Here is an 18,285-nt window from a genome sequence, read left to right on the forward strand (position 1 = left end):
GACCTTTTTAATACCTCTCACAAGAGAAAATAATACTATTACTGGGGATGCAGGTGTGTTCCACATCGTTGACGGGGGGGGGGGGGGGGGGGGGGGGGGGGGGGGTTGGCGAACGAAAATTGTTGACGTTGTTGAGGCCGTATACTCCAACGCTAGGAATCTAGCACTAGGAACCCTGGAGCAGTTATTTTCTGCATTAGCGCTAGATTCGGCAAAGTTCACATCGCGCCAGAACAACTGAACAACACACACTTATAATAATTTAATGCCTCCCCTCATAAAATTCCAGACATTTTAAGACATTTTTAGGCCTTGAATATGGAAAACTAAATTTAAGACATTTTAAGACTTTTTAAGGACCCCGCGGGTACCCTGCTATAACATCCAGCTGCTTACATACATACAACCATGGCCAGTTCATCAACGTATATGATACGTACACACCTATAACATCCAGCTGCTTACATACATACAACCATGGCCAGTTCATCAACGTATGATACGTACACACCTATAACATCCAGCTGCTTACATACATACAACCATTTTGTGAATGTGTACTAACAGATGGACATTAATTAAATCCAGATTTTTTTTATATGTTTGGCCAGTGGGATTACTTATAAAACCTATAAAGATATCTGAGCAAATCCCATAACATATTAGAATTACAAATTTCATGAACATCTAAAGAATTTAAATTCCTTGCACATTTTAACATGACAACTCCTGCAATCTGAATTCTTATTAAACAAGATTTTTTTATTACACAATTCCCCCCCCACGGCTCACCCCGTATTCTTTAACGGTTGTCCTCACCTCAATTGTGCGATAGTAAGGGTCCAGTAGGAGTTTGGCCAGCGCCGCTATCTGAGGGGTGCGGTCCCAGCCGTCGGAGCAGTGCACCAGCACGGGCCTGTGGTCGCGGTCCACGGCGTTGACCACCAGCAGGGCGGCCTTCAGCAGCAGGGACAGGTGCTGCAGCCACTTGGTACTCTCCAGAGCCGACAGCCAGCTGGGGGGGGCACAAGCAGCCCGGGTCAGAGCAGCCAGACCTGTGCCCCCGGGCCACAGATATGGGGCGCCACTGCGGGTTTGGGTCTGAGCCCGAGCAGTGGCCACAGGGAGGGCGGCGGTTGGGGGGGTAGCGCAGCGGACGATTTATATGGTGTCGCAGATCTTTTATAACACGGCACGAGCCAATGAAGTCCCTCCCCGAATAAAGTGCAGCCAGGCTGGGGGAGTGTGGGGCCAAGCCTGGGCCAGGCTGGGGGAGTGTGTGTGGGGCCAAGCCTGGGCCAGGCTGGGGGAGTGAGTGTGGGGCCAAGCCTGGGCCAGGCTGGGGGAGTGTGTGTGGGGCCAAGCCTGGGCCAGGCTGGGGGAGTGTGTGTGGGGCCAAGCCTGGGCCAGGCTGGGGGAGTGTGTGTGGGGCCAAGCCTGGGCCAGGCTGGGGGAGTGTGGGGCCAAGCCGGGGCCAAGCCTGGGCCAGGCTGGGGGAGTGTGTGTGGGGCCAAGCCTGGGCCAGGCTGGGGGAGTGTGGGGCCAAGCCTGGGCCAGGCTGGGGGAGTGTGTGTGGGGCCAAGCCTGGGCCAGGCTGGGGGAGTGTGGGGCCAAGCCTGGGCCAGGCTGGGGGAGTGTGGGGCCAAGCCTGGGCCAGGCTGGGGGAGTGTGGGGCCAAGCCTGGGCCAGGCTGGGGGAGTGTGGGGCCAAGCCTGGGCCAGGCTGGGGGAGTGTGGGGCCAAGCCTGGGCCAGGCTGGGGGAGTGTGGGGGCCAAGCCTGGGCCAGGCTGGGGGAGTGTGTGTGGGGCCAAGCCTGGGCCAGGCTGGGGGAGTGTGTGTGGGGCCAAGCCTGGGCCAGGCTGGGGGAGCAAGGCTCGCACTGCAATCCACATTTACTGTCCCAATGAACACAAATGATATTACTCGCTCTCAGCATAGATACCGTTGGTGTGCTTTAACAGATCGAGCCCGTTGCCTGGCAACGTGTGCCCAGGCAAGAGTGAACCCTCGAAAGTGTGTGCGAGTGTGAGAGAGTGTACGAGTCTGCAAGGGAGGATCACTACCCGGTTTACAACACATGGAGCAGGAATATCAGGAAGGATGGAAAAGATTTAGACGGGGGGAATCAGATTTGAGCCAGCGCTGTAAACCAGAGACAGATGTGTTGCCAGCCAAAGGGCCTCATGGTAGGAGAGAGCCGAGAGTTTGGAAAGAGCCGCACAGATGAGTCCTATTCAAACACACTGAGGTCCACCGCCTCGAGCTAAGGGCACTAATGTGCTTCCGCTGAAGAGTCCAGCGGTGAACGGTTGAGCTAGCATCACCCTAAACAACCTCGTAGCGTTGCTTCATGCTGCCTGCTACAAGAATACTTGAAATATCAAAATACTAAATAAGTTGTTTAACTCTTTGTAATCCTCCATTACAAATATTCCCGGTTTCGCAGTGTTGGATTTCTGTGTAGAGGACACAGTCAGGCTAGCTGGGCAGTGCTGGGCTTACTTGGCAGGGTCCGGCATCTGGGTGCACAGGAAACGCAGAGACTGGAAACTCTTGCGAATGGAATGGATATTGGCCATGCCCATGAAGACCACTTCACAGTTAGGGTAGTACTCTGTACATTGGGTAAAAACAGAAAAAGAAAAAAGGCCATCAGGTTTGGCAGTAAAATTGCTTACAGTTTTCACAGGCAATAAAGTGACTTTTTATATGCAAGACCTTTCCACGTGCAGGGGCAGGAATGAATGGTTCGTTTATCACACCTCCAGAAATGAGCCCTGAACCAGTGGCCCTGAACCAGTTAGAACCAGTCAGAGACGCAGCGTGCAGCTTATGGTTATGTTTCCACGCCAGATGTTAAAGTAATCACAGTGGGGGGGAAAATGCAATAAACAAAGTCACGTGACTTTTAAGCAGTGGCATGATGAGAATGTGCCAAACTGAAACACAAACTCTTTATTACATTGTTCTGAGCTCCCTTGACTTATTTACCAAAGAGCTATTAGGAGGGATTTATTTGAGGACGTGAATGATGAACTGGCTGCATTTTACTGTGTGGCGTTTTGGGTGGGGTGGGGTGGGGGGGGGGGGCATCATCAGAAAAATTAGAGAGCCCACTGAGCCAAGTGAAGACCAGCTAGGTCAAATACTGGACTCTTTGAGCAGCAGTACTAGCCACATCGGAGATGCAAAGCTGAGGAACTCCACCAGGAGCCCAGTCTCCTACATGCTCACAGATCTTTGGCTAGCACGCAGATGTTTTTGAAGCTGATGTTTATTCAGCAGGAGAGTCTGAGCAACATCACTATGGCATATTTTCTGACATGTCACTAATGCGAAATATCTTTCTTTTCATTGTCATGTCACCATTGCGATGGCCTCTGATGTGGGTGGAGTTAAGGGCGGAGCCCCCGAACACCCTCACCTGGACACTCGCAGCCTCCACCCTTGGCCCTGTTAGCCACCGCTGCTGCGTAGGACCTGGCGTCCAAGATGAGAAGCTTGTGAGGGCGGATGGCCAGAGACTCCACCTCAGTGCTGTTGGTCATGGACGAGTCTGGGACACAGAAAACAGAAGACGTTATTAACACGTTCGTCTCCACCAGCCCCAGGAATATGCAAAAACGCTAACGGGGGTTTCCGGGAGCTGACCGAAGTCCGCGTCGGAGAGGTCTGGCCCGTTTGCGTAGTCGCGGGAGAAGGATCCGTTGGTGAGGGACTTGGCCGAGTTGGCGTCCACGGCGCAGGCCTTGGCGATGGACTGCACCAGGTGCTCGTCGTCTGCATTCCTCCAGCCCCACCAGCTGACCTCGGGCTGGCTGGAGCGGGCGATCACCGCCCCGGTGCTCTGGTGCCTGCCGGGACAGACCCGGGGTGAGCTGGCGAGGACGGCCTGCGCCACCGCGTCTTTACGGAAAGTTCTGGTGCATTCGGAGAACTAGAGGGAAGGTCTAGAGGCCGCAGGGCCTAAACGTAACCCGCAGACGGGACGGGAGACTGACCTGTACACCACAGCTGGGAACCTCTTCCAGGAGCGGAAGGCTGCCACGTTCTCCAGCTCTTTATCGGTGATCCAGGCAGGTACCACCAGCTGCTGTGGGTAGCTGGAACACAGCCTGGTCATGCCAGAGGTCAGAGAGGGCGCCGGGGTCAGAGCGGGTCACGGAGTTGAGCGACACCTGACTACGGTCACCTCATCCTAAGCCTTATCTACCACGCACCGAACCACGAACACAACAATGCCCTCTGTGTCCAAGACTGGATGAGCGTGACTGGTGTATCGTGGCAGTGGGAACACGCTCGTCAGAGAGCAGCACAATCGGTGTGTGTTAAAAGCACACAGAGATAGTGTGGAGAGGTAGTCGGGAACAGATATCAGCTATTAAACGCGTGTGGATGGATTTCAGCGGATGCGGAGACTCACTTGTACTTGTTGTTGATCTCAGATATCCTCCAGGCGTTCTGAGTGTCGAAGCTCAAACGCTCCACCTCGTTGCGGAAGCGTGAGGTCACATGATCCCCTTGGGAAGGGGGAAGACCAGCAGACAGGAATGAGGGGCAAAGGATTGACAAGAATCATCGCCATAATTCAAGCCATAATTATCCCAAGCTGTAAAAGCACGGCGGGGCGGGTGCGGTAGGGAGGGAGCGTGGCCGTACCTGGGCGGCAGAGTTCGCCGTGCGTCTCTTTCTCGCTGCTATACGAGTCGGTGCACCAGGCGTGGAAGGCGAAGGAGAAGAGCTCGTCCAGGTGTGCGGGGGGCCTCGCCGCTGCCGCCAGCCTCTTCAGCCACTCCTGGCACTGCTCGAAACTGGAGAACTGACACCTGCAGGATCACGGGACACTCGCAGCTCAAGAGGCTGCGGGACCGGCCACAGGAGCAGGGCCGCATCGGTGCGTGTGTGTGTGTGTGTGTACGTGTGCGTTTGAGAGTATTTGACTTCCTGACCTGACGACCTTGCAGTCTTTGCAGGTGACGTGGAGCTGGAACATGTCCCGACATTCCACACTTTCTATCAGCTGCAGAGGAACCTGAAGATGGAGGAGAAAAGATGAGGAGGAGAAAAGATGAGGAGGAGAAAAGATGAGGAGGAGAAAAGATGGAGGAGGAGAAAAGATGGAGGAGGAGAGAAGATGGAGGAGGAGAGAAGATGGAGGAGGAGAAAAGATGGAGGAGGAGAAAAGATGGAGGAGGAGAAAAGATGAGGAGGAGAGAAGATGGAGGAGGAGAAAAGATGAGGAGGAGAAAAGATGAGGAGGAGAAAAGATGAGGAGGAGAGAAGATGAGGAGGAGAAAAGATGAGGAGGAGAAAAGATGAGGAGGAGAGAAGATGGAGGAGGAGAGAAGATGGAGGAGGAGAAAAGATGAGGAGGAGAAAAGATGAGGAGGAGAAAAGATGAGGAGGAGAAAAGATGAGGAGGAGAAAAGATGAGGAGGAGAGAAGATGAGGAGGAGAGAAGATGAGGAGGAGAAAAGATGAGGAGGAGAAAAGATGAGGAGGAGAAAAGATGAGGAGGTCACTCGGTTCTCCTTCTGCAGCTATGATGCATCATTTGTGAAACTTCAAAATAAGCTTCGAATTTTACAGTGGGTGACAAACCAGTCCACAAACCACACAAACCAGAATGTGTCAAACTCTGTCTGGATCCAATCCACCCCAAGATCTGGGTTACCATCACCTCAAAACAAACATCACTTGTTAGGGATTAGTTTGAACGAGCTTGATGACGCACACTGTGTCCACATGGCTAAGCACAGAGCTCTAGGTTAATGGTGGCCACTTTAGCGCCATGCCTCCACTAATGAAGATCTCAAGCTTTGTGAGCTGTACTTTAGGTGCGCTTCTTCATGCCAAGGCTGGAACTTGCAGGTGATCACACACCAACCAAGCCTGTGGGGTCTAAGAGCCAGTGCCATGCCCCGCATCTCCTACACACACACACACACACACACACACACACTCGCGTACTGGGGCCGTGCTTGGGCTACTTACTGACACCTCACACGAACTGGTCTGTTGCGTAGAGAAATGAGAGAGAAGGACAAAGAAATCAAACACTCTGTGTGTGTGTGTGTGTGTGTGTGTGTGTGTGTGTGTGTGTGTACATCTACTGAGGGCCCTCACTGCTGCTTTTGTATGTGTGTGTCCACTGAGGGTTCTGGCTTCCCCGTTTGTGTGTGTGTGTGTGTGTGTGTGTGTGTGTGTGTCCACTGAGGGTCCTTGCTGCCCCGTTTGTGTGTGTGTGTGTGTGTGTGTGTCCACTGAGGGTCCTGGCTGCCCCGTTTGTGTGTGTGTCCATCCACTGAGGGTCCTGGCTGTCCCATTAGTGTGTGTGTGTGTGTCCGTCCACTGAGGGTCCTGGCTGCCCCGTTTGTGTGTGTGTTCACTGAGAGTCCTGGCTGTCCCATTAGTGTGTGTGTGTGTCCACTGAGAGTCCTGGCTGTCCCATTAGTGTGTGTGTGTGTGTGTGTCCACTGAGGGTCCTGGCTGTCCCATTAGAGTGTGTGTGTGTGTGTGTGTGTGTGTGTGTCCACTGAGGGTCCTGGCTGTCCCATTAGTGTGTGTGTGTGTGTGTGTGTGTGTGTGTGTGTGTCCACTGAGGATCCTGGCTGCTCCATCCTACCAGGGACATTCCTGCGCTGCGGTGGAACGCATTTCTAATGAAACCTTTCTTGCAAATTCCACTGTTGGTTGGTGGTGGTGAGATTAAACACTTCCTCCCACCCACGTTTCAGCCCAGACCCACAGACCCATCTATCATCACTCACACATGTCACAAACCGTCCATCAATATCCATCCTGACAGCTCTCTCTCTCTCTCTCTCTCTCTCCACCCTCTCCCTCCCCACCCTCCCTCTCTCTCTCTCTCACGATGATGGGAGTACTCGGCCCTCTCAGGAACACAGAGAGCAGTCATCTTCTACAAGTACATTCATTTACCCCTCTGAATAAGTGGCTGGAATCCCAGGCATGACTCAAAGCCCATCTAACACTAATAATAAAATAATACAAGTATTCATTCACTCTGCCTTAAATGACAAATGAGTAAACACAACAGACCCGTGGGTCTACTGCTGTAGTACCTTGTGGTCTGTGGCACAGCAGACAACAGTGACAACAGCAAAGAAAAGGCTGCTAACTATAAAGTGGAATTTGCTAAATGATCATGCACACCTACATACACAGAAATTGTAAAGCATGCAAACTAGGTTTTACATGCAAGTTGCACTGTAATGAAAACATGTTTTTACCAAATGCAAAGGCTAAGAATAGCATCTAAAGGATTTCTGGAATAACTTGGATAAAATATATATATTAATACATACATCACTATACAAATCAAAGCAATCATGGCAAGACCAAGGAGGCACTGATGACCGTTCACTCACAACACACACACACACACACACACACACACACACACACACACACACACACACACACACACACACACACACACACACACACACACACACACACACACAATCAGCCACTGGCCATTTTACACAGTCTGCCTGTCCAAGGACCTGATGTAATTCTGACACAGTGTCCCTAAACACCCTCCACATAATCTGTGGGGCTCTAAATTTAGCACCACTAGCTCATATAATAGTGTTTTCTGCCACCAGTGATCCCAGTATCCATCACACAGATCTACTTGAGGCCAACTTACTGGCCACATGTGCCAGCTCTACTGAAGGAGGGCGAGCCTCCACACGTTGTCCACTCTACTTCAACGGTCCATAGCAGATCAAACGGTCAGGAAACAGGCAGAAAAGCTGTCCAGGGCAAACAGTGTGAGCTTACTACTAAGGCAACTGCAGTGAGAGCTGGACGAGTGGCAGATGGAGGGGAGGGTGGAGGTTTGGGAGAACCTCCACCTGAAGTCTGACCATCCGAGCGGGCCGGAAGGTGCAAGCCGGGCTGGTGTCACACCACACACACTTACGTTGACAATGGACTCTTTAAACTTGATGTGCAGGCGGTAGCTGGACACGGCGATGACGGCGTCCTCCGCCCTGCCCACGTACTCGGTGAACTCTCCATGAAGCTCTGGAAAGGGCACCTGGGAGAGTTCATCAATCAACATCAATCAATACATCAACGTCTCGCATACTGGGGAAGAGGGAAATTCAGTGCATGCATTGTGGTCACAATAAGTAACGTGTGATTTGCAGCTTTTAGCAAGTTACGTTGCTGGTAAATCCCTGCGACTTCAATCTAACGTGCAGCACAACGCTGCAGGGTCACGTGAGATTACCAGCAATCCAATCAAAAGCATTTGATATGAGGAGCCCATCTAAAACTAATAACACCATCCATGACAGAAAGTGTAGTTCTACGGCTCAGTTCAGATAACACTGAGGGGAAACAGAACCGTTTACACAGAGATGAGGGGGCGGGGTCTTTCACCTGAAGGTCCTCCTCCTCCAGGACCGGCGACTTCCTTGGGAAGATCTGATTGGCCTGGATGCACTCCAGACTCTGCTGCCCCTCCTCCTCCTGCCCAGGCAAAACACAGTGCTGGTCTAAGACCACCGGAGTGTGATGGCAAGAGCTGCTAGCAAAGGCCCCGTCCCATTGGCCAACACTGCATGCCTGCGCACGTTTCCTGCGTCTCACCCAGCCAAAGGCATCTGCTAGAAATGCCCCGAGCCAAACAACTCAGGTGACCTTTGACCCTTTTATAGAACAACTGGTCCGTAAAGCGGCCAACACCCCTGCCTTTGACGAAGATAACAGCACATTTTCCACAGCCATAGATCTTATTGCTAAATCATGTGACCTCTGCTAAACGCACTCGTCATGTACGCCAGGATCTGGTGCCATTGATCCCAGAAGGCTAGGGTCAAACTAGAAGAGCAGCGCTCATAATCAACGCAGCCATTAGCCAGCTAGACTGAAGATTAAAAAGCAAAGCAAGACTTAGTGCATGTGGGTGTGTTCTTGGTGACAGAGGAACAACTGCAACACTCTGACCTAAGAACAGTTGTGCGCCGTCTGGTAGAAAAGTGGAGGTTCAGGACTGCGAGGCTCTGGCTGATCCTACACCAGCACAACAGTAAAACGTCTTCTGTTGATTCATGCATGTTCACTCGCTCGACCTGCCGACACCACCACTATGCACACGCCCATGTGCACACACACACCCCTCTGTCTTCTAATGGTGCTCAAAGTAGGTTAGGCCTTGTTCAATCCACAGCTACAGACGCCTATAGCCACTAGGCTATAGGTCATATGAACAGATTACTTTCAGTTAATGACATGGTCTTCATGGTATCATGTACATAATCTTCATGTTATCCTGGAGCTGGAGGAGTTGGAATTCACTAAAGGCCACGTCACACAAGCCCCGCGTCCCGCGAGAGACCGCGGCAAACACCACGCGGCACGTGACGGCTCGTCTGTCCTTCTGTACCTACCGCTTCAATGATGGAGTGAGAGATTAGAAGGTCTATTGGAGCAAACAGACAGAAAACAAACACACAGCTGAATTTAACGGCCACGGATACACAGTGTGTGTGCGCACATCCATCAGCATGATGGGCAGCACGGCTGCGTGTGTGTTTGTGTAGAAGACACAATGGGCACCAGCACGCCTGAGGGAGCTCACTACAGGAGACCAGCTTACTGGTATAGCAGGAGAGCACTGCAGTCAGAACATGATGTGCGTACACAACATCCGGACAAGGTGTCTGTAATAAGATGTCAGCTACAAATGCACAGTCAGCAGCTCCAGCTGTAGACACTACATAATAAATAAAGTGAAACTGGCAAACTTACTTACAGGCACGTGCACAAACGTGGAATTAAAAACCCAACCACACGGTCCTACAGTGGCGTCCCGCGTAACTAATCGAAGCAGATGTCACGGTCTGGCTCCCCCAACCACGGCGGCCGTGGCCTCTGATTGGCCCTGTGACGGGCGCGGGACACTGGGAGCTGCGTGTGCTGGTGACATTCACCCTGCTCCAGTCATCCCCACACCGGCTAAAAAAACAACACGGGGCTCTTGCTGACGCAGCAGCTACGACTGAACTCTGGAACTGGGGCTGACAAAGCTGTGTGAGCTGGGCTAAACGCAACTTATTAGAAACTCAATGGGCAGTTTCCAATTCAGCTCGGGGAGGAGCAGGCAGCGACACGGGGGGGGGGGGGGGGGGGGGGGGGTGTGGGAGGGGTTGGCGGAGGGTTTACCATGGCCCTGGACGAAGGAGTGCTGCCTGCTGCTGGCGGCGTCCCGCGAGGGCTTCCTGCTCCCCTGCTGTGGGCTGTAGCTGCAAAACTGACGGGGAAGAGAGAGCAATGCAAACCAGTGGCGCTGAACTGTGTGTGAGGCTGTTTAGATCAGTGAGAGAGAGACATGCAGCATTCATTCTACCGCAGCAACTCTACCTGAACCTGAACGAAAAGGGGCGGTGTGGCTGAACACTTCCGTGTCGAGCGTCTCACTCCGAGTTATGACATTGAAACCTGTGGACAGGAGAAACAAGATTAGGTAAAGCTGCATTAAAAAATACTTTGGTATCAACAAACAGTTCCAAACATGCTGCATAGCATCAACTACGATCCTTTTTTTGTCCAGTGAGTAGAGTCACCCTGGCAGAGACACAGAGTAAGGAACTAATAGTCCAGCAGAGAAACGGAGTAAGGAACTAATACTCCAGCAGACAAGCAGAAGGAAACCAAAGCACGAGTGCTAGCGGCGCACATGCAGTCATCAGCCCTGGTGTTACTTACAGCACTGCTGTGCTCAATGGAAAACTGCCAGTGATGATTTCAAGTTTGCATGCAAATGTCTCTTTCTAGATATGTTCGTTTTCCTTATACACGCACACACACACACACACACTGAAGCAATTACATTTTACCATGTCATTTAGCCTGGAGCAACACATTCCATCCAGCAACCCTGACAATGCACTAGTGAGAACAAAAGTGAAAGCTCCTGAACATTTGAAGAAGTTTAGCTACTTTATCTTTTTTTTATCACAGTACTGCAGAGGATACTTCTGTATACTTGAACTAAATGTCAAACAAACAAGGCCTATGTATATCTGTAATAAAGACAGCCAGAGGATATCTCTAACTAAACAAGCTAAGTATTTGTTATGCCGTGAGAAGGAGGAATTTCTCCAGCAGGCAGGCTTCTTTCGTCCTGTGGGTCTCCTGAGAATCAGATGGTATGAGCTCACAAACAAGGGCACCCCAGTGCCCAACCAAAACCCTCTGCTAAGCCGCCCGCTCTCAGAACTGGTCTGGCAACGACTGATAATGCCTATCTATAATGTGCACACATGAACAAACACGGTAATATTTACCACAGCTAGGGAGTTATAGAGCTTCTCTTATGGACAGAACGTCTCTACAGACCACTGCAAACTAACCACGTCAACGAACTAACCACTTTGTACATCACTCTCGTGGGCAACACATGATCTGAACTTACAGCTCTTTAAGGTCTCACGTGAAGTCAACATGGACAAAAACAAAGAGGAAAGATCAGTGCCCGTCCTGTCATCTACTCTAATATTCTGTTACAAGTAAAAGGAATCCCTTGTCATGCAGGACAAGTCCTGTTTCAGTGATGGGCATTCAGGAAACACTGCAGCTCTGTCCTGTAATGACAAATGTGCACTTTTTCCTCCAACTCTCAGCTTACATTTAGGTCAATGCCTCCAACTGTGGGCGGGTGTAAAAATCAGTCAGACACTTCTTTCTCAGGTGTCACTCTCACAGTAATGCGGGACACAGCCCACTTCTTTGTTCACTCTGATTTTCTGCCTCATCTGTGACTGCCTCACTCCGTCCCTTAGAGTAAGCATTGAATGCTGCTCGATAAAAAATAGTGATAGGTTGGTATGTTTTATTATACTGCATCTACATTTCGACAATACCTACAAGTCATTAGAATAACTATGCTACTATTACTTCTTTTTTTAAGTCTCAAGCATTTTGTCCATACTGATACAAGTGTCATCATCTAAATCGCAGGAATATGCACAATTATAAAATAAAAACATTCGACAGAATTTCACATCTTAATCAGATCATAAATCTGGCCTGTCACTCAAAATACTGCGACGTGTTCAAATGAAAGCAAAACAAACTTATCTGCTTGAGTACCATCCCAGTGAGGACGGCTACAGACGCCACAGAACCACAAACCCATTCATGTAAACATGGCAGCCACCAGTGTTCATGTGGGGACCCACCTCTCCAACTACGACCCGGACCTGCACACCCAGCCCGGTACTTCACCCTCACCGTTCACGGCTAAACAAACTCTGCTCATGTCAGTCAAGCATGCAGTTACTCAAGCAGGGGAGCTCACGACACTAAACTCCAGCTAGACACCGGTGGTGACTTGACATTTATTTAGCTTTTCCCCGCAAATGTTTTAGGTAAAGAACCCAATCACCAAGCAGCTGTAAACGAGCCAGCTGACTAGCTAGGCAACAGAACCGCCCCAGTTCCTGTCAAACCAACACCCGTCAGGCAGCTAGACACATTGAGCAACAAATGATTATTAAAACCCAAAAAGGCCTAATAAGTTAATTAATCTAACTGGCCGCCCTAACAGGAGAGCCAGACTTCACACACTCGTGTACCTCCACCTCACACCCTCGTGTATCGTGTACCTCCACCTCACACTCGTGTATCGTGTACCTCCACCTCACACACTCGTGTTCCTCCACCTCACACTCGTGTATCGTGTACCTCCACCTCACACACTCGTGTTCCTCCACCTTACACCCGTCGGGGCTGCGCTAGCGGACGCGCTGACAACTTCACACTCACTTTCTCCGGCGTATCTTAGCGAGCTAGCGCACTAGCTGGCCAGCTAGCAAGTGGCCTTCACATTCTTTGCAACCGAGCAAGCTAGCTACATAGTTTGTCGTTACTCCGAGGACAGAAACTACAGGCCAGCGGTGGGTTTCCCCGTGACTGCCGGGGCCAGGAGCGGGCGAGGCGGCCACAGCAGCCCGCCACACCGTGTTGTTGTTGTTGTTGTGAGTTAGAGGGCGGACCCCTGAGGGAAGGCCGCGCTAAAAAAAACCGAGAAAAGCAGCCAGGCAACCAACCTTTTGGGGAACCTCCGAAGCAGAGCCGACGAATAATTTCTTCCGAGACCCGCGAAATAAAATTAACGGTGAGCAACTTGACAAATTGCGCCTCGAATCCATTTGCAGTTTCAGCCCGTCCCACCGTGGAGCGTAGTCCTCATCGCGGCGTCTCTACCGCCAGGCTCAGTGACGCAATCACGTAAAAACTGAACGGTGCGTGGTCACGCTGCCCGGTGTCACGTTGTGGGGAGGGTTGACTTGTTCAAGTCCATAGTAGTAATACCAACTCAGTGATATAAGAAGCTACGTTGACGTTTTGATAGTTTAGATGAATTCAATTAGTAAATCAGTTTTTCTAAGAATTTGGACAAGCAATTTGCAAGCACAATCAACTTTTTAATAAATATTTTTTCCTACTACACTATGAGCAGACTGACTGTCAGACTAAACAAGATGCAAATAACTTGAAAAGCAAGAGAGAGAACTTTGTGATGTTATATAAAAAATAACACACAGCAGACCAAGAATTTTATACAATGATGTACTGTATTCAATGATGGCTTGATACATATGATTAAAAGACATATGACATTTTCTTGCCCTCTAAAATCAAAGCTTAAGTGCTCTGCCCATTAAGGTGATGTGAGATGTGTGCCAAAAATGTTAAAATGTCCCAACAAAGAGGAGACGGAGAGAGTCTCTTACAGGGTTCGCCAGCTTCTTTTTTCTGCCCAAAGAGGAACAACCGAACATGCAGTTACTGCCTCCTGCATAAGACTGCCATAAGACCGCTATAAGACTGCCATAAGACCGCCATAAGCACATTTCCAGTCTAAATTAGCTTTTCACTGAAAGTATTGATTTTTTTAAAGTGAGGCCTTCACAATGTTGAAGCTGCAACAGCTTACTTCTGAGAGTGTATTTAGGACTCTGAGATACGAAAGCACACAAACACCTAAGCACCAAAGTAACAGCATGTTATGGCTGAAATAAGTTTGAGGTAAAAACCCTTTTATGTCAGACATACTTCTTAGATTCTCTGTTCCATCACCAAAGTGTCTTTCAAACGTGGCATGCAGGGAATCTTTCTCTCACAGCAGAACCACAAGTGCTGTGTGTTTTTTTGTTAGTTTTTTTTTAGATGAAATAATACAAAAAGACAACATACTATTTCTTTCTTGAAGGAAACATAACAAAACCGCATGCAAAAATTAATCTAAAGCAAAGACATATAGATCATTATTAAAATAAATGTTAGAATTGTAAGAAATTTTAATCTCATTTTGGTGACATTTTTACTGCTTCTATATCGTCTCTGTTGTGGACAACATAATGCAATCAGAGTGCAGTTAGAGAAACCGTTTAAACAGGACTAGCATATGTTTCTGGAAGTGGACTTCCTGTTACCAGTATTATCATTTGTCTTTAACAACATGGCAGTTTTTAAGTAACAGTATTTGTTTTTTGTAACAGTATTTGCTTGGCAAAGGAACATATTTGATATGGCCAAGATATTTTTCTGAATTAAAAACAAACCAAAATAAGACTAGATCAGGTTAAACATGAGCACCACTCACTCACAGCACACCTCCTCTTACCTTAAAGTCCCAACTGCTCTGAACTTTCAAGGGACACCATTAAATTAGCCTTCAAATGAAATCCCTCAGTGTGTTAGGAAAAGCTAATGGTCATGAACAGTTAAAGCTGACCAGTGATGTGACCTGACAGGTTCTGTAAAGCTTAAAGAAGCAAGACTACCCTGAGAGAAGTTTCTAGAACGTGGGCAAGCTTGCCAGACAAGGTCTGACACTGTTTGTTTGGTTAATATAACTGTACACTCTATTTAAATATATCAGCACACTAGTGTCAAGAACCCTAAGATATTATTTCTCAGTAAATGTGTAATATTTATATATCTATACATGTGTTTATAACTCCAATCCTCAGTACTAGTAAGACATGTGCAAGTGTTTACTACCAACTTTAACAATACGACAAGGCAAAGACTTGTGGAACACTACGTTAGAATAATTTTTGTACTTGAATTTTTTTCAAATCGTCACAATTTTTCAAGTGCTGTATGTAGTTCTCGTATGAGGTATCAAAGACCTATAAATATTGAAAGAGAGGAAAGGAAGTAAAGAAAAAGCTAATGCTTCTCAACAAAAAGCTATACCCAGGTGAGAGAATCCAACATAAATTTGTCAAAATATAATTAAATATGCAATAATAATAATAATGATTAAAAACTGTATTTCAATAACCAGCAGCAGGGTGCCCAAAATACTAGGCCTATTTCTAGATTGCTAAGTGAGAAAAAATATTAGCTTAGCTGTTTTTATTTTTTTTTATTTTTTTTAGCTTTTTAGCTATTGGATGAATGCAGGATTGCACATTCTTCCAGTCTCCAATTTTTTTAATATATCAACACTTCAGCATATCTGTCTTGTCTAATTTTTAAATTATGGTTCAGTTCATCTTAATCGAATTCGATGAAATAAAATGTGGTGGAAAACCTGGAATGAACAAATACTGTAGAGTGAAACAATAAATAACTAAGGTGAAATGGTTGCATACGAATAAGTAAACAAACTGAGTGTGATTTCATGTTTATCACTTTTCATCCCCATTCTACAATGTGCATCACATCAGGATGAGGTTTTAGAATGACACGTACGAATTGTAAGTAGGTGATGGTAGTCACCGCTTTGCAAGAAGACGTCGTAGCGAAGACATCCCAGATAACTCTCTGGCGCTCATTCAAGTCACATCATTAACGGCCATGACACATAGGAGTGCTCTATTGTATGCCAACAGCCTCTCTTGTCATAATGAACAATGCAAAATCCTGCCAGTCAGAACCAGACACAGGAGGGCATTTCTGTATGGGAGGGAGCAGCTGCTGCCTCTGTGTATGATGATGGAGTTAAACAACAGGAGGCCTGGACAGACGGGGCACCAAAAGGGTAAATAATAATAAAAATTATACATTTGATTTATAATGCGCTTATCTTAAACTCCAAAACACAAATGGGTGTTGGTGTTGGACACAGAAGAAGGTAGCCATGATTCTGATAAGGATTCCTTAGTGCCTAGAAATGTATAAATAGTTAGTAACCGGTTAGTGGTTAAGCATGCCGATGACCGACCACCGACCCCATACCATACCCCCCCCCAACAGAGCAGACTACCCCATCACTTTCTCCGTTAATGGTCTTTTGAGGCTTGTTGTCGTAGCGTCCGAAGCCGGAGACAGCGAGGCCGGCGTCTGCGGCGTGTGCCATGTCCCTGCGAGGTCGGCGTTTCAGGGCAAAGTGAGGTAAACCCAACATGGACTCCTGATGACAGGGACACCGCTCACAAATGGCAGATGGATGACTAATATCCAGGGGCACAAAGGGCTCTATCGTAAACCTCAAAGAATCCTTAAAAGGAAGCAACCAAAAAACCAAACAACCAAACCAAATGTAAAAGGAAAACGAAGAGAGAACACGTTCACTGAAAATATTCTATCGTTAAACTTTTTTTTTTCACAATTCCTTTTTTCTTATTTTTTGCTGAATTTTCCAACATTTTCACTTTGTATCGCTCAAGTATATCACAGGTTACTAACTATAGGATAAAAGGGTAAGTTGAGTATCATGCTACATCTTGTTTGGAGAAGGCTATTGCAGACAATTTCTACAGCACGTACAACCACACATTATACGCTTGTGTAACAAATGTTCCAAAACGTGTCACCAAGAAACAAAGTACATATGCATTGTTCACTATTTAGAGTCTTAAAGGACTATCCCTCGGTCAGTGTCAAGTTCTCTCGTTACTTGATTTTAACTGTCCCGTCTTACAGACAAAATCTGAAAAATTGCTATTCAAAAAGTAGCAAATTTGGTCAGTGTCTCTTTTTTTTTTTAATAAGTAGTGCTTTTTGATGGCTTAAGACAGAGGTCTCATTTGAAATAATCTCACCCAGTGGCAATCTACAGGACTTCAGTGTGCATTTCATGACACCATAGCTGTGAAGTCTTCTCTTCAGAGTGCTTGTCTCCTTTGTTTAAAACACGACAGCTAGTGCTGTAACATAGAATTCAAAGTAGGATCCTTTTATCAAAATACCTAAAACGTTTATAAATATTTTTTTTCTTTTTTAAAAGTATTTGATGGGTAGTTATTCTGTTTGTCTACAGGTTGGAAGTTTTCACTGTTTTTTGTTTTTTTGTTTTAACCCCACGTGCCCAAAACAGGTGATCGCGGAGCCTGGCTCCAGACTTTGGGAGCAGGGATCTCCTGGGGAGGGACAGTCCTCTTACAGAGGGTCCCTGAGGCGCAGGCCGGTGGCTCCGCCCCTAGAACTCCCACTCCAGGGTCTCTTCGCGGTTGGCCGCCCGCTCCAACCGGTGGATGATGTTGTTGAGGTTGGCCATCTTCTCGTTGCGCCTCTGGGTGCTCTTGCAGAGTTTGGCGCCATGCAGTGAGGGAGGCTCCAGGCCATAGCCGGCTCCCTGCTGGGATTCGAGCCCCGGGTGGGTGCCCGGCGTGGGCGGGTTGGGCGGAGACGGGGATATAGGGGCGGAGGAGGACGGCACGGGGGAAACTGACATCATGAGGCCGGGCGAGGAGGCGGCGGACGGGGAGTTGAGGGACACCTCCAGGCTGCTGCGACATGGCTCCGACGAGGCCTTGAAGCTGACCGGGTCCACGGGCGAATTGTCCACGTCTTCGCCGTCGCGCCCCACCAGGCTGCTTCTCTGGGCGCCCTCGCAGGAGGCGGGCCCGGCGAGGAGGCCCTGGGCCTGGCCGCTGCCGCCTGCCTCATCCTCCCTGAGGCCCTGCGGGCAGTGAGGAGGCAGGACCGGGTCCCTGTAGCGAGACGCCCGCTCCTCTCTCTCAGCCTTCAGCTGCAGGAACTGGACGGCTAGGGAGGAGCATTTGGCCTGCCTCCCATGGGGCTCCGCCTCTTCCTTCAGCTCACTGGCTTCCTGTTTGACAGGGAGCGGCCTGGGGCCGTTGCTGAGAGGCCGGCTGCGGAGTGAGGGGGCGTGTCTCTTTTCGTCGCCGTCCGAGGCGGGACTGTAGGCCACTGAAGGAGAGCAGCTGTGAGGCTCGGCGTCTGTGTCGTTGTCCTGAGGTCCTTCCAGTAGGACCTCCCGCCGCATCCGTGACCTGCTTAGAAGAGCGAATTAACACGGCACACGCAGAGTTAGGCATGCAGGGG

General features: G+C 48.9%; 2 protein-coding genes across 4 annotated transcripts in view; both read right to left on the reverse strand.

The window, feature by feature from the left end:
• mtmr3 (myotubularin related protein 3) overlaps positions 1-13,260 on the reverse strand; it is a 17,892-nt gene extending 4,632 nt beyond the window's left edge. The window contains 14 exon segments of the mRNA XM_077001278.1: positions 770-1,015; positions 2,503-2,614; positions 3,425-3,556; positions 3,652-3,854; positions 4,002-4,115; positions 4,424-4,520; positions 4,660-4,826; positions 4,950-5,032; positions 5,995-6,015; positions 7,952-8,068; positions 8,416-8,505; positions 10,201-10,288; positions 10,399-10,476; positions 13,089-13,260. Coding sequence (XP_076857393.1) covers positions 770-1,015; positions 2,503-2,614; positions 3,425-3,556; positions 3,652-3,854; positions 4,002-4,115; positions 4,424-4,520; positions 4,660-4,826; positions 4,950-5,032; positions 5,995-6,015; positions 7,952-8,068; positions 8,416-8,505; positions 10,201-10,203 — 1,385 coding nt within the window. The 5' untranslated portion in view covers positions 10,204-10,288; positions 10,399-10,476; positions 13,089-13,260.
• Positions 13,261-13,620: 360 nt separating this feature from the next.
• The window catches only part of cux2b (cut-like homeobox 2b), a 99,116-nt gene continuing 94,451 nt past the window's right edge, over positions 13,621-18,285 (reverse strand). For 2 of the 3 annotated variants that reach the window (XM_077003457.1, XM_077003456.1), the window contains exon 22: positions 13,621-18,236. In XM_077003457.1, the coding sequence (XP_076859572.1) occupies positions 17,417-18,236 (820 nt within the window). In that variant the 3' untranslated portion in view covers positions 13,621-17,416. The remainder of the gene's footprint in view (positions 18,237-18,285) is intronic. The other variant, XM_077003459.1, reaches the window with a different exon arrangement.

Source organism: Brachyhypopomus gauderio, chromosome 4 (genome assembly GCF_052324685.1).
Source record: "Brachyhypopomus gauderio isolate BG-103 chromosome 4, BGAUD_0.2, whole genome shotgun sequence".
NCBI classification, from domain to species: Eukaryota; Metazoa; Chordata; class Actinopteri; order Gymnotiformes; family Hypopomidae; genus Brachyhypopomus; species Brachyhypopomus gauderio.